This window comes from Vigna unguiculata, chromosome 2, assembly GCF_004118075.2.
Source record: "Vigna unguiculata cultivar IT97K-499-35 chromosome 2, ASM411807v1, whole genome shotgun sequence".
NCBI lineage: Eukaryota > Viridiplantae > Streptophyta > Magnoliopsida > Fabales > Fabaceae > Vigna > Vigna unguiculata.
This window is the reverse complement of record NC_040280.1, coordinates 29,789,311-29,811,325: the sequence shown is the minus strand read 5'-3', so window position 1 is coordinate 29,811,325 and position 22,015 is coordinate 29,789,311. Positions and strand designations below refer to the sequence as shown.

The 22,015-nt window shown below is 31.0% G+C and overlaps 2 protein-coding genes across 2 annotated transcripts; one reads left to right on the top strand and one right to left on the bottom strand.

Annotated features, from left to right (window-relative positions):
* Positions 1–1,928: 1,928 nt before the first annotated feature.
* Positions 1,929–7,637, bottom strand: LOC114173473 (formin-like protein 6). The gene is made up of 4 exons (XM_028057907.1): positions 6,069–7,637; positions 5,765–5,964; positions 3,307–3,548; positions 1,929–3,194 (listed from the first exon to the last, which is right to left on the bottom strand). Exons 1-4 carry the CDS (start codon positions 7,460–7,462, stop codon positions 2,403–2,405), a joined length of 2,628 nt encoding a protein of 875 aa, XP_027913708.1. The 5' UTR covers positions 7,463–7,637; the 3' UTR covers positions 1,929–2,402.
* Positions 7,638–18,619: 10,982 nt separating this feature from the next.
* Positions 18,620–20,502, top strand: LOC114171878 (glucan endo-1,3-beta-glucosidase 13). The gene is made up of 3 exons (XM_028056661.1): positions 18,620–18,875; positions 18,997–20,109; positions 20,227–20,502. Exons 1-3 carry the CDS (start codon positions 18,827–18,829, stop codon positions 20,256–20,258), a joined length of 1,194 nt encoding a protein of 397 aa, XP_027912462.1. The 5' UTR covers positions 18,620–18,826; the 3' UTR covers positions 20,259–20,502.
* Positions 20,503–22,015: the final 1,513 nt, after the last annotated feature.

Sequence of the window (22,015 nt, the reverse complement as noted above, 5' to 3'; positions counted from 1 at the left end):
AAACAAAATTAAATATTATATAAAAATAAAGATCCATAATACTATTATTTAAGAGTTTAAAATAAAAGTAACGTTATAAAAATATATATATATAATTCAGAAAAAAGACCTTTGTTGTTATAGGCGATGCTAACTAACGTCGTGGAAGTGTGCACGATATCAAGGGGGTGCTGGCTGGATTTAGATTTGGACACAAAGGAAGGAGAAGGAAGGGTAAAATTGCCATTTGCTCACCCTTACAGAGGTGTGGGTAGAAAAAATAGGGGTGCAGGAAGCCATTTTCAAAATTCAAAATGTTGTCTATGGTGAACAAATGAACTTTGCACGTATAGAATGGCAGAAAGAAAATACGAGAGGCTAAAAAAAATTGTCGAAATGCTTGTATTTTTGTGTGGTTATTGGTTTGGGCCGGAGAAAGAAAAAAAGTCATTTCATTAGAAAAAAAGGATGAGAAATTTCTTTCTACACCCCACTTGTTCTTCTTGCACTCCCATAAAAGTGTTAATCCCAGAATTACTTCTCATCAAAATTCCCTTGTCCTTCTCCACTCATCAAACGGTTACCATCCATCTTTTTCTGCAAAAAAACGTTCCAATTCTCTCTCTCCGTTACACTTTCCAGCATCACCTTTCAATTCATAATAAAAAATAGGTAGAACGTGAGTCAGTTCCCTGAAATATTGTCGCCGGCGACGATAGTAAAGAGCAAAATGAGCAAAATGAAAGTGTTGATTTTGTTTTACAAAAGAGAAAAAAGAGAAAAGAGGATGCCACATACTTCATTAAGAGTGCAACTAATAATTAAGCGTTCTGACACGTCAACTAATTTGTTCTAATGTTCTAATAGACTCATTTTGACCAGTTCATGCCAACAATATTTTAGTGGTAGATAATTAGATATTTTTGGTATATGTTCTTCCAATTATGTAACACAATTTTCAATTTAAAGAAATTCTCAGGACCATTGAGTGGTGGATTCAGAGCACACAAGGTTTTGTTACGTCGCTTTACTCTTTTTTATCTGGACTTTGATAGTTGCGCCGTTACCCGTGTTATTCATGCGATTAAATGGCGTCTTAGTCAGTTACCTACCGTTTACATTTGAATTTCTCCGTCAAAATATTTAAGATCATATTTCTGCTGGTATTAGATAGAAAATTTGTTGTTACTTTTTAACTTCAATATGATATATTATTGGCGTACATTGTACATGTATTTTGTTCAAGGATCCTGTCTCTCACGCGTGTCTTTCAGGTATGATCTACAATGGTTCAAGATGGAAGCTATTTTAGCAGGTTCACTGTGGATCAAGTTACTCCCATAATGATTCACCCAAGAAAGGTACAGATATCAGTGTCTGATTGTATTTAAATTACAAGAATTTATTGATGATGGTGACCATTATAACAATGAAAGAGTGGTTTAAATCTAGTCAACGTACTGTTATCACAATGTTTCCTTACATTTTAGTTTACAAATTGCTAGAATTTTATAGAAATTGATTTTATGATTAACTGTTGATAGAAAACTATCGCCAAATTGAATTATTAGATTCTTTTTTTGATCTCGTTTCCTCCTTGCAAGTCTTCTTCAGTGGAAAAAATATAATAACCCACTAGAAACATAAAAGTTATGTATATATGATGTTCAGAAGAGAGGAATTTGGCTCAGTAAACAAGCCAGTGGAACGTTTTGACGATGAAATTTGCTTACTGGTAATGTTCACTTTCGAAGCTCACTAATTGATTGGTTTTTCCATAGTGAAACAAGAGTGCGTAAGAGATTGGAGTTTATCACCCACTGCAACATTTATTTTCTTATCCCACGGTTCTAGGGCTGCTGCTTCAAACATTGAATGTATTGAAGACTAGTTACAGAATCTAGTGCAAGTGCTGCTGTAAATCTTAAATGTTGGGCACACACAAAGAGTTGCTGCAAAATTGATATTTATTATTTATAATTGATTTAAAAAATACATATAGGAGCCTCTTAAGTGCAATCGAAACGTTCTACAATATGACAATTGTGTGGAGCTCTGACCTAATAAAATCTATTTTGACTGTAGAATATGTATTGGAGAAGAAACAAAATGACGCATTCACTGCACTTCCCATTTAAAATTTTATTTATGCTTCATACGAAGTAGGATGAGGATGCCACGAACCTTTGCATCCCATTTCTGTATACTGGGAAACCAGCGAGTTCAGTTTCTTAACCCCATCACCACCATGCATTTTGGAGTTTTGAGTGTTTGATGTTCAGTCTCACGGAGGGTTGTCTTTTCACCACCATTACAATTGAAATGGCCCCAATGAATCCAATCCTGGGAAGGTGGCTATCGAAAAGCATTCCTTTACTTTGCCTGTTATTCTGAAAGACTGTGGTTTCTTTCGTATTCACACACTAGGGGGATGAACTTTCCTCGTCCGAGCTTCTATCATGCTTTGGATGGTTGTACCTATTGAGAACGGGTAATGATGCACTTGGCGGTATTCGGAAAGATCTGCCAGAACCACCAACAATTTTATCATGCATTTTCTCCACTTCTTTGCACACTAGATCCAAAATACACAGAAAGTCTCTTACAATCATGAAAATTCTGAGAGGGTGGGCTTCTTCCTTTGCTGCATTACCATGAAAGTATTCCGTGACTTCTTTTACAAGGTACAAAGCTTTTCTCTCATCCGCTTTAATCTTTACAATTTCATCTTCAGCATATTTTAGAAATAGCTTCGTAGAGTTAAAGAAATTGCCATGCACATCTGGCTTTTCATATTGCAAAACCAATCGCACTTTATCAAGCCCTGTTTCAAGCTTTGAAAGATAGCTGCTCAAGACATCTGAATCCATTCCAGCTGCCTTTTTTACATTACTAAGATCTCTACTAAGTCCTGCCACAACTTGCAATCCTTGCTTCTTAAACTCATCCTCATTAAATTTGGAATCCATTTTCACATTCTCGTTTGCAGATTCAGCTCCTGCACCTTCAGATCTAATGATCTCTTGGACCACAAAGTGGAGCAATGTGGTTTTTCCATCTGTTCCCTTTACATCTACTAGTTTCAAGAGTGTCTCCAGTTTGAAAGCTTTAGCATCCCCTCGATTAGTGCCAACATTCATTCTGTTTCCCGTCCTTAGAACAGCTTCAAGGAGTTTGAGGAATAAGCGGCTGTTCTTTAATTCATCACTTGCAGCCTGAAAGATATTAACAACTGAATTGTCAGTTTCCTGTAAGAGATCAAGAAATCAAAGATAACAAGGAATTTGTGCAAAAGAACAAAGATATAATAAGGGGTTGAAACTAGACCTCCATGGTTTGAAAAGACTTTCTAAGGTAGTTAATTTCTGAATCAAAGTTGGCTCTATATAGCATAGCTTCAACTCTTTTAAAGGCAAAAGGGATATCAAGCACTGCTTTAAGAAACCTTTCTGCAGATCCCAGTTTTGAGAGATCACCATCGTAGTTTTTAAGCTTTATCTCTTCCTCTTTAGTCGGAGCCATCTTTACTAGTGTTTCCAATAGCTCAGTGCCCAAACCTTCAGGATTCCCTGTTTCATCCAAAAATATACCGCAAATTAGCAAAGTGAAAATACATCCTTTGCTGTTCTCAAGTGAAAATACAGGATGTAGATAAGGAATTGCTTTTAAAAACAAACAATAGGCATGTCAAGGAAAATTTCTTTCAGTATCCTTCTACTCCTTTTCAAATGACTATATCCCGTGCAAAATTTACTTACACAGATGCATACAATGGCCTTCTTTGCCTGTATCCGAATCACCATATTTTCTAATTTCTATCAATAGTTTCTAGATAGGTATTACCCCAATATCTCTTCGATATACAATAATTATGTATTCTTTCTTCTCATGTGTAGTCATACATCCATCTTGATATACTCAATTATGCTAATCCCATTTTTTTTTCTCTTGCATCTTTACAGCCTAACATTTACTACCACCATAGGTACGGTCAGATCATATAGTAGTATGACAACTTATGAATATGTACTTTAGAATAAAAAATAACTCCTGATGTCTTTCTCCATTTTAATCACTCAACTTGTAACCATATTCATATATTACTCTATCATTATGTAATATTGATCCCCATAAAATTAAACTTAGAAACTTGTGGTATTACACATTTTTCATTTTCTTCTCCTTAAGCAAAAAAGCTTTGATTTCAATCTGTCTCCAAAATTCAAGTTTAGAATTTTTTTTTCTTGATTACTCGATCAAGACCTTAAAATGCATGCACTTGAATAAAACCTTTTATACATCGCTGTAAACACATCCAAGACTATATATTAAACAAGGATTTAATATTATGGTGTAAACCTATCGTTACAGGAAAGTCCTCAGTCTTGTCTTCACGAGTTTTCATGCTAGTAATTACTCTATCATATGGCTGCTTTTACAAGGATAAAAAGCCTTACGTCCGTCTTTTTCTTTACTTCGGTACTTTTTATCAACCTCCACAGAAGATAAACACAATTAAGAACTAAGAATAACTTTACTTTAAATTTGAGTCTAAAATATAATGGCAGGCTTTTTATGGAACACGTTACAATTAGTAGTTCTATTTGAGGTGGATGTACAAAAGTAAGGTAGATCCTCTGTTAAGAATAAGAATGAATAGACAGTAAACCTGCATGACATTTAAATCTTTGACAGCAATATACTTTAAACCGTTTCTAGGAAAAACTGCTGACAGGCAGTGGATTATAAGGAACATAGAACCGAGAGTTACCGCTTACTGGCTTGTCCCCAGTTTATATCAAGGAATTAGATATCAATCAGTACTTCTAAAGAAAAAGATAAACACTGACACAAAGGCAAAGATTAAAGAAGAAATGTTGTACACCCAAAAGGAACAATAATCCCTCTTTTGGATTGGAGCACTAGAAGCAAGAATGGTGATTAAAAAGAAATGTGGTACACTCAGAAAGAACAATAATCCATCTTTTGGATTAGAGCACTGGAAGCAAGCACGGTGTGCTGGTCTGGTTGTGCCATGTGTGAAATTGCACAGCTAGGAAGTTTTGGAATTGTAACAGTGATAAGCTGATTGACTACAGTGACCATGTCAGTATTGAGTTTAATGACAGTAATTCCAATAGAAATAAAAGAATAGTTTGTGAAGAAAAGATCTTTCTCAGTTTGGACTGGAGGATGAAGTGGGGTGTGATCCCACCTTAGTGGATGTTCAATTATTGTTTTATACTTCTAAAGGATGTTTTATGACCAAGATTATCATAATTTATGAGTTGGATTGTATCTTGATCGCACTCTTAAGATCACAGTTACTGAATACCTAATTTCATAGTTCAACATAATAATGCACATGGCATAATGCTGCTCAGACATTCTCATACTTAATTTCAGATGCTATGATGGTGACTTCAAGTTGAAGTACTTGTACTATACACTCTGTTTCTTGTATGATTTATTCCCTCTACATCGCTGGCATAAACAGTGGTGGAACTTTATGCCCCTCACTCCATGTTTCCCCACACAATACACAGAATCGAATATATTAACATATCTTAGAAGCGTTCTTTTGGTAGGTGATATTAACAACCTAATCAAGGGAATACTGCACATGAACTCAATAGTCAACACTGTAGCTTAGGGCCCCAAAAATGTCTAAAAGTAAGATGAACTAATCACCCTTTTAATATAATTTACCCAAATTAGAAATCTATGCTCAAGTATCATGTCTAATTAGATCCCCTAATTAGGAAGAATGAGAAAAGCAAGTTACCATCTAAAAGAGCTTCAGACACCTCCTCTCTGGTCACATTCAAAGCCCTGAGCAGTATAGCTATGTTCTGTGACTTCTTCGGGTCTAACACCCTGTTCTCATGATCAACCGAAGGAAGAACTGATTTTTTGGGAGGCTCTTTCGGGGCAGAATTGGTGGCTTTGCATCCAAACAACGATTCCATCATGTCTTCATTTAACCTATTTAAAGAAAAACGCCATATCATAGAAACAAAGGAACATTAGCTTACAGTTATACTAATACCGAATACTATCTCAAGAGTTAGTTAACTAATTTAACTCACTGAAACGAGCTTGATTTTATCTGGTCCCACACTGTAGCACGGTCTGAGGTCGCACGCACTTTATCCCAATGCAGAGCCTTTAATTTTGGTTTGGTTCCATCCCTGTCATTGGGTTCAAGCCTCTCGGAAGAGCTCACACTCTGTTCAACCTCTTCTGAACCTTTCGTCACACTACCTTCAATTGGTGACCAAGACTGCCTCTTTACAGATGCAGAATTAGAGGAAGCACTAACAGCCGGAGACACTGATTTTCGCGGCGGCGGTGGAGGAGGCGGAGGTGGAGGTGGTGGTGGAGGATTGATTAAACTCTTTGACACATGCGAAACAGTGTCGGTTGTTGACTGAAGATGCTTCAAATTCGGAGGTGGGGGAGGCGCCGAAAATTTCGGCTTTCTGGAATGCTTAGGTGGCGGCGGCGACGGTGGAGGGGGCTGCTTTATAGACGGAATGATGACGTGGCGTATCTCCGGCGAGGGTGCCGAAAGGCGTGACTTGGGCGAAGTTCTCTTGGAAAACGGAACAACGGGTGTGGGCGTGGAATTCGTGTCACGCTTCGCAGGACTACCGTTGACAAGAGAGCTCTGCCGCGAAGCCGGCGTATAGTATCCATCAACCGACGAGTTCTGCGGCGAGTGAAACGCCGTGCCGCGGCTTTCCTCATCGGACTCAGATGAGGAGGAGACCGCCGGCGGGTAGTTTCCGTCGGGAGGCTTACTGAGCGGCGGCATTGGCTGCAACTCAGGACTTGGACGGTAGCGATCGGATCGCTTGAGCTTGTGATACGGCGATCTGTTGGCCTTATTAACATCTCTGTTGTCTCGCGAGTCGTTGGTAGAGGCTCGCGTGGGTTCCACTGTCCCAATGTAGAGGAAACTCGACGGTGGCGCAGTTGAATCAACCTCGTTTCTGTTTGAGATATTGCTATTGTTATTGTTATTCCCACTCCCAGCGACGAGTTTTTGAGACTCCACCGGGTGTTTGGCTCTGTGTTTGTACAAAAAGAAGGCCAACGCTGAGAGCATTCCAAGGGTCACAATCCCCACTGAGATCGCGATTGCTACTTTCTTTGTTCCCTTTGTGGGTTGTGTCGCAGTTGGGTTTGCAATTGAAGTGTTGGAACCCGACGGGGCTGCTTGGCTCTGATCCGGTGGGGGACCCGCCGGGTACTCGTGGAAGAAGGGGATGTTTCCGCCTTCCGGAGAGGGCGGAGTCTCCACCGGAAGTGGTGGTGGTGGTGCCGAACTCGCCGGGAATAATGGCTGGTGCAGAATTCTTCTTGTGCCAGATTCATTAGCGCTGGTACTACTATTGACCCTTTTTGCAGTGTTGACTGGGATGGATAGGAAGAGGAACAGTGTGAGGAAGTAGAAGAAGCTCAAGTGAGGAGCTTTCATGGCGAATTATCGTGGGGTTGCCTTGTTATCTTTTCTTTCACCCAATTCATGTCTGGGTTTCGTTTCTTTCCCGCAAATTCCTCACCTCGAAATAAGAGAGAGAGGAAACTGTGTAAAAGAGAGAGAGAAAGAGAGGAAACTTCTTTCGGCTGTAATGTAATAAGATCTGGATGCTACAAAGCTTCCGTCAGCAGGAGCCGTTTTTATTTTATTTTATTCTCTCTTTTTTCTATGTTTTTTACTTTAATCTTTCTTTTTCAATTTATGTCATTCTCAAATGCAATGTTGTTGTTTCTAAATTTTACTAAATTATGAATTACAGTGTAGTAAACGAAGTCAATGAATACAGAGGAAAGATTGTAGCATTATACTATTAGTGGGAATGAAACGTGGCAATGTTCTACGTTCTTCATTTTCGCATTATATATGAAAATAATAGATAAACATATTGTGGATACTTTAAGTTAACTTCCCTTTTTTTTTTTTTTTTGCAAGTAATGAGGGAAAGGCACAAATTCGCGCTTGTTGGTGTTATATTCTTTTTGTATGGCTTTCCTTTTACTTTCTTTGTCCAACTGAATGAAAATTTTATTAATTAAATATAAGTTAAAAATTAGTTAATTGTATGAATTATCATTATCATAATTTTCTGTACACTTATGGTTGATTTTGAATAACATCATTTTATCTATTAATTTTTTACCATTGTTTGTTGAATACACCGGTTAGGAGAAATAAATAGTAAAATAATTCAAAAAATATTAACAAACAAGGATCTTGTGGAGAAAATGTGGCCACACACCAAAAAGTGGACAACCAAAATAATGAGAAGACATAGCCATTGGATTCTATTGCACTCCATATTTGAGGTGCGTCCATCTTGTCTTGGGTCGTGTTGGTTTGTGAAAACTATCAAATGGAGGGTTTGTTTATTGATATCCTTAATTTATAAGCACGTGTATTTTGCTCTCGATAATTATTATAATTTTCATGAAGATAAATTATGAATATTATTTTTAAAGAGTGAGAATTATTGTCGGTTTATTTTAAGAAACATTATAAAAAATAAAAATATATACTTTTCATTTGATATTGTTTATATATAGAGTATTTTACACTTAATAGGTATAATAAAAAATCATATATAAAGAGTACTAATATAAATATAAAAAAATATGAAGGAAAAGATAAAGCAAGAACACAAATAGCAGAAATAAAATACCCATAAATTTAAAAGATAGAAAATAAATGATTATATATGGGATTAAGTTGTAGATGTCTAAAATATTTGACATTATATAATTAAATTTTTTATCTCCACATAATTTCAATACAATATATAATAATAATAATTTTATTTTTGTTTACTAATCGTATAAAATAAAAGATAATATATGTACGCACGGAGCCGCTAGTATATATGTCTGTTTGTAATAATGGACATTAATATTTACCGGTGTAAACACATAAACACATATATCGTATCTGTGTTTACGCATTTTTTTAATATGTGTGATATTATATTAGTAATAGATGATATTGTAATGTTATTAAGTTAATAAAATAAAATTATATTTATCAAAAATAAAGTGAAATGTATGGAGAAAATATGAGAAAATAATGATCGATGAATAGAAGAAAAGAGAAGAAGGAAATAAGTAAATAGTTTTATAAAAATTTGTAAAAATAACCGTTAATTTTTAAAAGTTTAACAAATAATTATATTATAAAAGATAAAGTTAAAATTATGAAATGTGAACATAAAAAAGGAAATCATCTTTATATATAATTATAGATATTACTCATAGTAGTCATGTGACAATTCAAGATGAAAATAAATAATTTTACTTTATGTTGAGTTGAGATCATCTTCCTTTTTAATTTGTCTTTAAAGTCAATTACTTATTATCATTTTGGTTTCTAAATTCAGCCATTTATTATACTTAGACTATTGTTTTCTAAATCTTCGATTAAGTCTCAGAATCCAAGTGAATTATTAACAAAATTATCATAAGTTTTCCTTTAACTTTTATTCTTATTTTTTATATGGTTGATGTTAACTTTCTGTCTCTGTCATTTGAAATCTCACATGCACAAATGCAAGTCATAAAATACTCTTTGAATGCCACAGGAGCATACAAGTAGACTTTAAAGTATTATAGTTACATATAACTTACTATTTTCACTACGTAAAATACTTGATATAAGTTTTATAAGCCCCTGTAATTGCTAATGAATTAGTTTCACAACTATATAATTAAATATATATGTTATACAAATTTACGAGTTACATTTTACATATACAACATATAAATATAAAATAGGATTTTTTTAACTTTTAATTTTATCATCAAAATATGATATTTTATAAGTACAATAAATAATAACATTTCGTTTCATCTTACACGTTGATTCGAAAATAAAATAAAATTAATTAATCTCTCTCTCTCTATATATATATATATATGTATACTGGCGCTATCGCGCCTGTGTGTATATATTTTTTAAATATGCGTGATATTATATTAATAGGTGATAATATTATAATGTTATTAAGTTAATATATATATTAAAATTATATTTATTAAAAATTTTATAAATAAAGTAGAAGAGAAGAAGCAGAGACATATGATTTTATAAAAAATTTGTAATAATAACGGTCAATTTTTAAAAATTTAATAAATTGTTATATTTAAAGGGTAAAATCGATATTTTGAAAAGTGAACACAAAAAGAGGAATCCCTTTATATATATTTAAAGGGTAAAATCGGTATTTTGAAAAGTGGACACAAAAAGGGAATCCCCTTTATATATACTAGTGTAAACACAGGCGCTATCGCGCATGTGTACGTATTTTTTGAATTATACTAATAATTAATGATATTGTAATGTTATTATGTTAATAAACAAAATAAAAGTATATTTATATAAATTAAAGTAAAATGTATGGAGGAAATATGAGAAAAATAATTGTTGATGAATAGTATGAGAAAAAAGAAGAAGGAGATAAGTAAGTAGTTTTATAAAGACTTGTAAAGTAATCGTTAAATTTTAAAAATTTAATAAATAATTAAATTGTAAAGGATAAAGTTGAAATTATGAAATGTGGACACAAAAGAGGGAATCCCCTTTATATATAGTTATAGATTTAAAGGGTAAAATTGGTATTTTGAAAAGTGGACACAAAAAGGGGAATCCCCTTTATATATACTAGGGTAAACACAAGCGCTATCGCGCCTGTGTGTACGCATTTTTTGGAATTATATTTATAATTGATGATATTGTAATGTTATAATGAACAAAATAAAAGTATATTTATAAAAATTAAAGTGAAATGTATGGAGAAAATATGAGAAAAATAACTGTTGATGAATAGTAGGAGAAAAATAAGTAAATAGTTTTATAAAAACTGGTAAAATTAACCTAATTTTTAAAAATTTAATAAATAATTAAATTATAAAGGGTAAAGTTTAAATTATGAAATGTGGACACAAAAGAGGAAATCCTCTTTATATATAATTATAGATTAAAGAGTAAAATTGGTATTTTGAAAAGTGGATACAGAAAGAGGAATCCCTTATGTATATATATAATAAGGTTTTAAAAAATCATTAAATCTCCACTTTGTCGTGTTCATTCGTATGCACCACTAACATAGATAAAAATATAGTGGGAACACTTTAATGTTCCTTTGTTATCTAAAATGCGTCTTTCTTTGTTTGTATTTTACTTTCCGGGTTTTTAAAATTTTTAATTGTGAAATTGATACATATTTTGAGATAAATATGCTAATAAATTTAGATACAGTATGGGACTTAATTGAAAGTTTAAAAATAATTTTATGAATGGAAAAATAAATTCAACCAATATCAAATTCATGATAGAGTCTAATTTACAACTCAAATATTATGTTAAGAAGTGAATTTTAAACTTGATTCAATCCTACATAATTAACTTATAAAATAAAATTTTCATATTAAATATATATTATGAATTTATTTATCTTTGACGTGAAAATTTCAATAATGTTGTTTGTTTTGATAAACAATTCAAATCAGTAGGGCATGGGTAAAGAATTATAGATATCGGTCTTTATGAGTAATGAGTAAGTGATGAATCCTGTATATAAAGATTTTTCTTTTTTTTGGTAAAAAATCCCTAAACTCATTACAATAAATTTTATCCCTTCTAAACGTTCATTAATGTTAATTAAACTGAATAAAATCTGAGAAATGTGATATTTCAATCACTGAAAACAATTTTTTATTTACACAAGTAATTAAATAGCCTAAAATGATTATGGTTTGAGAAAGAGTTTTGCGACACATTAAAAGACTTAAAACTGGTAGGAGACAGTACAGGAAGAAAAGCATAAAAAGAAGGAGACTATTCTTGTCGGATCCTGCCGACGGAATGGAGGAGGTAAGTGATTAGGAAAACGGTAAACATATTTATTGTAAGAAAAATGATAGGTTGACAATTATATTTGATCACTTTTTTTACCACCTTAAAATTAATTTGTAATTCAAGATAAATTAATTTGTAATCTATAAAAGTGATAAAAAAAGTGGTCAAATGTGGATGTCAACCTATCATTTCTCTTACTGTAAACCCTGTTGGTGTATTATGTGTGTGTGAGAGGATCTTTTGTAACAGTACTTAATCCCAGGTGAAAGATGCAATGTAAGTGTGGGGTCATCTTTGACAAGCTCTTCTTCCACTTTGTGCTTTCTTTCGTTGATTCGTCGACCCTGTTTGTGGTGTGTGGGGAACATGCACACGCCCCAGCCCAATGCTTTATACCTTTTCTTTTCACCCTTTTCACTTTTGTTTCTATTTGGACTCCTCCACTACGCAATCACACCCTCTTACTAATTCCTTTTCTTCACAATCAACACCATCATTAAAGTTATGCCTTTCTTCGCCACTATGCAATTTCTCACTTCGTTTTCAAACAAAAACCTGACCCTCTTCTTAAATTTTGTAGTAGGTTAAGAGTTATAAAGCTCCACTACATTCTTTTGAGTGTTAAAATTTAAGTGATAAAAAATCATTTTCTATTATTAATGTACCGTTAACCATAATTAGGAATATTATTCTGTGTTGAGAAGGCGATTGATCAAATACTCACACTTTTTACCCATCTTTACATCTAATTGAATATATTCTTAGATCATGTGGAATAAAACCAACCCATCGTCTATATGTTACATAGTATTTAATGTTTTTGTTTCCTTACTGAATGGTTCTAGATATATTCCCCTTTATGTTTCCCCTACCTAAATCACAACAAAAAGAATAAGCCATTAATAGAAAATATGTTTTGTAAGCATTTTTTTTTTCTTTTTTCAAACACACCAACCCTTTCTCATTCTCTTTTTCGGTCCAAGTAACTTAATTATGGAAAACATGGGATAAACTATTGTTTTAGTGGCAGTAGGACCTATTTCCGGTGTTCTACATAAAAATGGCTCCCTGAAACTTCACCTAAGCTAAACTAAGATTTGTTAAGTCAATTAATTAATAAACACGTTTTGTCTGGTTTTTAAAAACTAAGAAAATAATAATGATGTTTTCTTTTGTGTTTTTTTTTATAACCAGAGTTATTTTGATTGTGATGATGTCTTTAATTAAAATGACTAAATACCATTGATGAATCATCCCAAAACCAAACAATTTTAAAAAGTTAGCTTAAAAAGGATTTTTTTTTTCTTTACAAAATTATGGTAATACATTTGGAAGTAGCACAACACAATGTATACTAAATAAACAATGCCCGACTTAAACTATGCTAAGTTTATAACTTTTAAAATATTATTATCTTTCAATTTAAATTATCAATAGTTACATAACAGACGGATTGTATGTTGCTTTTTCATTTAAATAAATTATTAGTGTCATTTATAGTATGGAATGATTTTTTTTTTTTTTTTGCGAGCTTTATCAATGATATGACAAAATTAGCTCATAACTACTTGGAAATTTATAAATTAAATGAATTAAAAGAAAAAATTATCAAACAATTCAATAACTAAGTGCTTTAAGGTGAAATTGACTGGTAATAAAAGTTGAAATTGACTCTTTCCATTTATTTGACATTACAGTAGTTATGTATACTGTAATGCACATTATTTTTAAGTGTAGAGTGAAAGAAAAAAATTCTGAAGGTTTGATTTAAAGTTTTATTCAAAATTTAACATTGATTATACATTTCATTAGCATCTAAGAATTATGATTGTCATCGTCTAGAAGAAAAAATTCTTCGATTATAATTTATATTGCTTAATATATAATAAAACTAAAATAGTTTGAATTTGAAAAATGTGTTATTATCGCATATCGAAAAAATAATATATATATATATATATATATATATATATATATATATATATATATATATATATATAAAATAATTCTATTGACAAGTTATTGGCTAATTAAGAAGTTTCATTTTATTCACTAACATAATCATGAATTATTACGTGTTTTTTTTAATATATTTTGTTTATTTTAGGTTCAATATCAATGCAAAACACATAAATTTGCGTGAAAAGTTTTTGACATATATACGATGTTTGGTATAAAAGCCAATTTATGTTTAACTATATTAGATTTAATTTAATGTGAAAGGTCAATAACCGATAAAAAAAACTACAATAAAATACAAATTTATGAATTTGTTTCATTTTGTGTATTGCAAAAAAGAATTTCTGTTGAAGAAATCATTAGTAAGTTGAGAATTTGAGTTGAGTCTTTCTACATGTTTTCATTGCCTACACAACTTAATGAATGATGTCATTTTTATTAAATTTAAAATTTAAAATTTAATTTATACTTTGTAATAACTATTCTCTTATGTATATATATATATATATATATATATATATCATTTATAAGAAAAAGTGAGACAATATCATAATTATTTTAATTTTAATTGGATTTTTTCAAATAATAAAATAAAAAGATAAAAAATATTTTGAAAAAATTGCACAAAATAGTATCAAATTTAGATATTTTCTCATAAATAAAGGAGATGGACTTTTCCTTAAATTTTTTATTTTTTAAAATAAAGAATGATGACTCTTTAAAATAAAACACAGAATAAACTGTTATCATCTTAATAATTATTTTCAATAAAAAAATAAAAAATAATTTATTTAAACAAACAGAAAAAGACATATAATTAAATACGTAGCACTCCTCCTTTAATAGTGATAGATATCTGTGTGTTAAGATGAAGATGCAGTGCACGCATATTTGCTCCCTAAAGAACAACCATTCACGCCACTCTTTCTATATGTTTCTTCACTACCAGGTGAAATTATTAGGAGCTCCATCAAACCTAAAGGTAAACATACTATTATTAATAACATTCAATTTAATCAACAAAACTGGTTTATGACTTTACAAATTAATGAAATTGTTCCTATTAATGTTATTTATCATATAACTTCAACAATTGTTTTTTTTTTCTCTTGATCACATTATATATTTTACAAATCTATAATTTTATTTGTTTTATGAGATATGTACAAGATTGTGGTGAATATGAATATTTTGGATATTTGTGAATATTTTTGTTTATTTTAATTGAAATTGACACAACATGTAACCAGAAAAGACTGGTCAATTTAGATTTGGAAGTATATGAGTCCATTTTATAAACAAACACAACCTTAAGATTCCAAAGGTGGAAAAAAGAAATGGTAGAAAAAGTCAGAGATATGTTTTTTTTTTTTGTGGACCTATCATCATGGACTCGAGGGTTCCAGCTGGAATATGGTGTTCTGAACTCACACCGAAAAATCCATCTTCACACACTGAGAGAGTGAATAACGTCTTTCTTAGCTTAAAACAGAAAAAAAATAAAAAAAATAAAATAAACATCTCAAAGTGTACATGCATGTTGACACGATTAAAGTGTTTTCAGATCATATCATTCACGGTTTTGTACCGGGCTGAAACAAAAGTTTTTCCTTTTTTTTTTAATATTTCAGTAAGTTTAAATTATTATTTTTCGAATAAAATACATTTTTAGTTATTATCAAAATATTTAAATTGGATTTTAATCTTCTAAAACATTACCCATTTTCTATTCGTCTAATTTTAAAGTATTTCACTTGTAGTTACTCTATCTATAATTATATATATTTTCTTTGTTAATATAAATTATTTTATTTTTAAAATTATTTATTAGGTTAAATATGTTTTTAGTTATTTAACTTTTAGTAAAAATCGAAATTAATCCACTTTCAAAATTTTATATTAATTTAATCCTTCAACTTTAGAAATGTATGAATTTAGTCTTTTAATAACATTTTGTTAATTTTATTTAATGTTTAGAACATTTTTCGTAATAACATTTCAACTAACATTGAAGAAAAATTGTGTCAAATGATATAAGCGATTCAAATGTTATCATAAATACATTTGAAACACGTGAAATAAACTTAACATTATAAACTTAACAACATATAGTTAAAATAATTAAATTCACACATTTATGAAGTTAAGTGACTAAATTGGTACACAATTTCGAAGAGAGACTAATTTCAATTTTCAATAAAATTTAAAGGATCAAAAACATATTTAACCCTTATTTATTTATTTGTAATTATTTTGTAAGAATATATATTTCTTTAAATTTAATAAAACATTAATTTTAATAATAATCATAAAATATCAGTTTTTTTTTTCTATAATTTAAAGTGTATGTTTTTAGTATATTTTATCTAATATGGAACTAATAATCACTTTGATAATTTTTCTCTTCTTTTTCTCGCGTAATTTGTTTCTCAATACGTGTAACTAAAAAAATATATAATTTTTTTCTTTATACTCTTCTTTGCATCTAATTTCTCACTGCTAGACCTAAGAGTGTATTTTAGGCAAGTAATTTCTATAAAATGAATGTTTTTGCGTTAGAGTAGTTTGGAACAAATATAAGTGGACCAACATCTTCTTCATAAATAGTTGAAACACAAACAAATGGGATATTTCAATACGAAATATATGATCGAAAAGGATGGGGTATTCTCATTCCTATCTTCTAATTAAATTTGACATATGAACTACTAATTAATAATTTATTTATAATAATCATTTTAGAAACAGGAAGTACTTTTCAACATTAAATAGAAATAATTTTTACAGAAAAATAGTTAATCATTTAAAGAGAAGGTATTCTAGAACCTGATATTTTGTTTAACAAAATCATATAGCACAACACAAGTGATATCAACTACTTATTAGTAGTCATTGGCTATTGATGTCAACAGTGTACTAATTTTAAATGATGTCTCCTGGGCCTAGCTATGTCCAATGTTGCAGTGTTTTTTAATTGGTCCAGTTGCTTCCTTTCAACCCAATTGTTTAGTATAACTTTTCAAACGTGAAAACAAACAAATCCACAATGTAAACAAGCTTATGAACTCAATTTATGAAATAATTAACTGAATTAGTCTCTTCAGGTAAATAGCAAATAAGTTTAAACTTAATTATAAGCTTATTACATAAATAATCAATCCCAAAATTTACCTTCATAGAATAGGCATGACAAAACATATGTTTATTACTATGTTGTGTTACAAAAACGATTCGTTTAGGTTGTTTGGCGGAACTTTTATTCTCTAGTTGTACGGTAAGAAACGTCAAAATTAGACTATTGTCGTTAACCGTCTCTTCCACGGTACTGAGAATTGGGCCATTGGGTCTGTTGTGGGCTCATTTGTAACGTCTTGATTCCTTTTCTGTGCTGGTTCAGTGTGGTTCTTTTCCTTCGATTCACGAGTTCCACATAGTCTTTTTTTCCACGTGTTATGCTCTTTTTCCTAGGTCAAATTTCTAGTACAACACACACAAATTTCAGAATGATTTATTGATTTTGTCTTTTAGAATTTCATCACAACCATTCACGTTGCAATGAACAAATTTCAATTTAAAAATCTCCATTTCTTTATGATTGCAGTATAACACCATACAGAAATCAATTAAATAAGTTTGATATAGTGCAAATGTTAGTATTTTTAGAGTTCAATAAATTTTAAAATTACAAACATTTCCTATTGGATTGATTACTTGCAGTGGATTTTCTTGGTTGCATCTGTTGATGGGGTGTACATAGGTTCGATTTAAGTGAATTGGTTACTAACTTTGAAAATTCAAAAGCATTTCTCAAATGGAGTTGAGATTAATATTTACTTTTTTTATTATATTTAATTTAACTTAATTAATCTTTAATAGTACTAGTTTGAACCACTTAAATCACATATTTTAAATATATATTTTAGTAAAATTTGTAGTTTTAAAATGTTATTTTTCAGACTTAAGTATTTTTTAAAATATGATATATTATCAAATATGTAAGGAATTGAAAAATTTAATATTAAAAATACACATTTAGTTCATAAAATACATTAAATAACTTTTATATTATCATTTAATAATTTTAATGAAATAAAATTTTATACTAAAATATTAAATTTAATACAAAAATTTTAATAAAAAAATAATAAATATATTGTGATTTAATTTTAGTAAATTATTGCAAAATTTTGAATTTTGAATTATATGATAATTTTAATGGTGTAATTTTGTTGGCATTGTTAACATATAGCAATTAATTTCTTTAACTTTATATTTTAAAATTTTATTTTATCTTTATATATTAAAATTTTAACAAAAATGTTAGTTAATAAAAAATATTAATATTGTTTCATTAAAAGTATTTAAAAGGTAAGTATTTTTTTTATATAGTGTGAATGCTATTTAAAAATACTTGGAATATTATTAGCGTAATAGTTTACGGGAAACGATGTAAAAACTTATTTTAACATTATATTTTAAGTGAAGTCTTTCGCTATTTTATTACCTTTGTGTATTTCTTATTGTAAAAATATATATATATATATATATATATATATATATATATATATATATATATATATATATATATCCACTTTGTCACTTCTTCTTTAATTCTCATTATTGCATGATCATTAATTCCTAAATCTTATATACTTATAATACAAAGTTATGTTAAACTCATTATTTTTTCATATTTGTCTTGGTAAGAATTAGTTAAAAATAAGAAAGTTATGTGTATTTATTTATTTTCTTTGTACTATTACAGGACGAGTATTAACTTCTATTTTATTTCCCCCCAAATGGTTCAAGCTTTCGATGTGGAACTGCAAATGTAGGCAGTGTGGAGAAAGAGAAACTCATAAACATCTGAGTTGGGTGGGTTCCTTCTGCACTCTTTAAAAAGTCACATTTCCAACATAAGAAGTGCATGAGCCAAGAACTTCCCAGCAAGTTCGAGGTTGTTTAGAAAGTGTGTTTCAAACAAAAGCTCTGAAGAAAATGGGGTGGCTATTTCCTATTTTCTTTCTTTCTTTTCTGGGTCTTACTGGTGAGTAAAAAAAACCTCACCATTCTCTTATCATAAAGTTCTCAACTTTGAATGTTTTGTAATGTGGGTTTTTCTTCTTTTTTTCTTTCCTCTCAATCTAATAGTTGGTTCAAATTTGCAGTAACTGGTCAAGAATCCATTGAGTTCCTCAACCTATGTGAGACGAGTGATGACATTTTACAAGCCTCATCACAAGCCGATGAGCTTCCCTTGGCTGTTTCAGTGAGTGGTGAAGACCTCAAAGAGGTGTCTTTCAGTGTTCTATTGGCTGAAAGATGGCTCAGACACAACGTTCTTGCACACTACCCTGCCTCAAATATCACCACCGTAGTTGTGGGAACCACTGCTTTCTGCCACGAACACCACCAACACAACCACCTCTCCGAGGTTCTGTCTTCCCTGAAAAATGTCTACCACTCACTCAAGAGGTGGGGTTTGGAGAAAGACATAAAAGTTTCTGTTGCTTTTACTCTGGACTGCTTAAACAAAGTTTATTCTACCAATGATTTGAAAATGGTGAAACCCCTCTTACAGTTTCTCCAAGAGGTAAACTCCACATACTCTGTGATCCCACATCATGGCTTCTCCCATTTCTCTGATAAAAGTTTGAGCTTGGTGTCTTCTCACTTTGAGTCCTTGAAAAAGCTTGGATTTTTCTACCTCACCAACATAAATGTCATTGCCATTGTTACAAAAGGGAGGAAAAACACAGCAAGTAGAAAGCTTTCAGTTGTTGATTTTAGCCCAATAGGCTCTTTACCAGAAAGGCCAGCTCCAACACCAGAAATAGCCAAGCCACCAATGGCTTCTTCCAATGTACCTTTTCCTCCTTTAGCACAAGTAGTTTCTTCACCCCCACCAATACTTTCTCCTGCTTTTTCCCCTGAGGAGCCACCATTTAGTGTTCCAGCTAGTTCACCTCATGGTTTCACACTCCCTCCCTGTGATCCACTACACAATGGCTCACCTTATCCCCAAATTTTCCCTGTTCAGAAGGTGTGGTGTGTGGCTAAGCCTAGTGTTCCTGAAGATACCCTGCAACAGGCTATGGACTACGCTTGTGGAGAGGGTGGTGCTGATTGCATGGAGATTACGCCACAGGGAAACTGCTATTATCCTGACACTGTGGTTGCTCACGCCTCCTATGCTTTCAACAGTTACTGGCAGAAGCACAAGAGAAATGGTGGAACATGCAACTTTGGCGGCACTGCCATGTTGATCAATGCTGACCCAAGTAAACATGCATTGTCCATAATGTCTTTGTTTTCTCAAATCTGTTTTAGCTTGGTTGGTGCCATTGTTTTCTTTTGTCTTGTTCCCTTCATTGCTAAAAAGTGGTATTGTTTTGCAGGTTTCCTTCATTGTCGGTTTATTCTTAGCTAAGTGAAATCAAAGTGGTGCTGGCGACCTTCTTTTTTTTGCAGTTAGTGTTGAGGATTTTATGTCTTGCAATCTGTTTATGTATAATGTATGGACCTACTCGGCTTCTATATTGGGAAATAGAACAAGGACTAACTTAGATACTTTCCAGCATAATTGTCATGTTGTTTGTTTTACCATGGTTTTATGGATATATGTAGTAACTAAGTTGTAGTTCTATTCTGAATTACTTTTCTGATTATGTCTATTTTTCCTCCACTTTTCTACTAGAATTGTCTCTTGTTATTTTAACTGTAAGAATATAATTTTTATCAGATGAACCAACACATTTTTGTTTCTTGCATACCATTTAGATCACGATTAGGAATTTGGCTATGGAATTTGAACATCTTGAATGGTTAGTTTTCAAAACAGGATCACAATTTGTCGTTTTGAATCCAGTCATTGTTCATTACCTTCCTGAATTGAAACATCCTTGCTCTGTTTCTCCGAAGTGTCTTTTCCTTTTTGATCTAACATGTTTTTTTCTCGCTCTGTATGTCTGAAATGTCTTTCCTTTTGTGATCTAAAATGTTTTTTTCCTCAAAAATCCAAGCCTGAACTACGATAATCTTCTGGCACATTAACAAAATTGAGGTTTGCCAGCATTGTTTTGGAGTAATTTGGACTGAAATATTGGGTAGTTCTGTACTCAGATGTCCATTTTTCCTTATAAACTGATAATAAGCGTAAATATTCTATTGGAGTCAGGTTAGATTGATTTGAGTTTTATACTATGACCTTGACATGGTAAGGTAGTTTGATATTTGTGAGAGATTTTAGTCCTTAATTTGAAATATTTCTCTCTAGCAAAATATTTTATTTTTAAAAAAATTAATTGTTATAAGGCATTTATGAATTTTGGGTAGCTATCATTTATGGAAGGATTTTTCAATTTTACTGAAAGGTTAAAATGTTTAATTATACAGTTTTGATGAGTGATTTAAAAGATGTGGGGCAGTGTTGAGTGTTGTCCTCTCAACTTTTTTGGTTTAATGGGCCACCTGCTACACAGCTTTTTACCGTTTGTTTTATATTTTGGTGTTTTCTGAAAGAAGGTGAAACAAAATTCAAGAAAATGCTTCTGCCTAAAAAGCATTAATGGATGGGTTACAGAAGGATGAAAAAGGAGCAACGGTCAGCCACAGTGTATTCAGCGCACTTCTTCATAAACAAGTATTTGAAGAGATCTAAAAGGTTTTGCAGATGAATAGGTGAAAGAAAGTGTAATTTCGGGTAAAACGTAAGAACCTGAACCTGCTCCTTTAATTCTCTTTCTTAATAACTAGCGTATACTAGCTTGTACCGCCTGTGTATATAATTTTTTAAATATGTATAATATTATATTAGTAGGTGATAATATTATAATGTTATTAAGTTAATATATAAATTAAAATTATATTTATTAAAAGTAAAGTAAAATATATTATAACAGATAAAAGAATAACCATTGATAAATAGAGAAGAAGAGAACAAACAGAAACATCTAATTTTATAAAAAGTTTATAAAAATAATGGTCAATTTTTAAAAATTTAATAAATTATTAAATTTAAAGAGTAAAATCGGTATTTTAAAAAGTGGACACAAAAAAGGAAAATCCCCTTTATATATTGTTATAGATAAGATCAAGATCAATTTAGACTAACAATGTTTTTTCGTATACACCTCTCAATTTTTATACCTCTTTCCAACGCTTAATAACAAAAAGATATATTTTTCA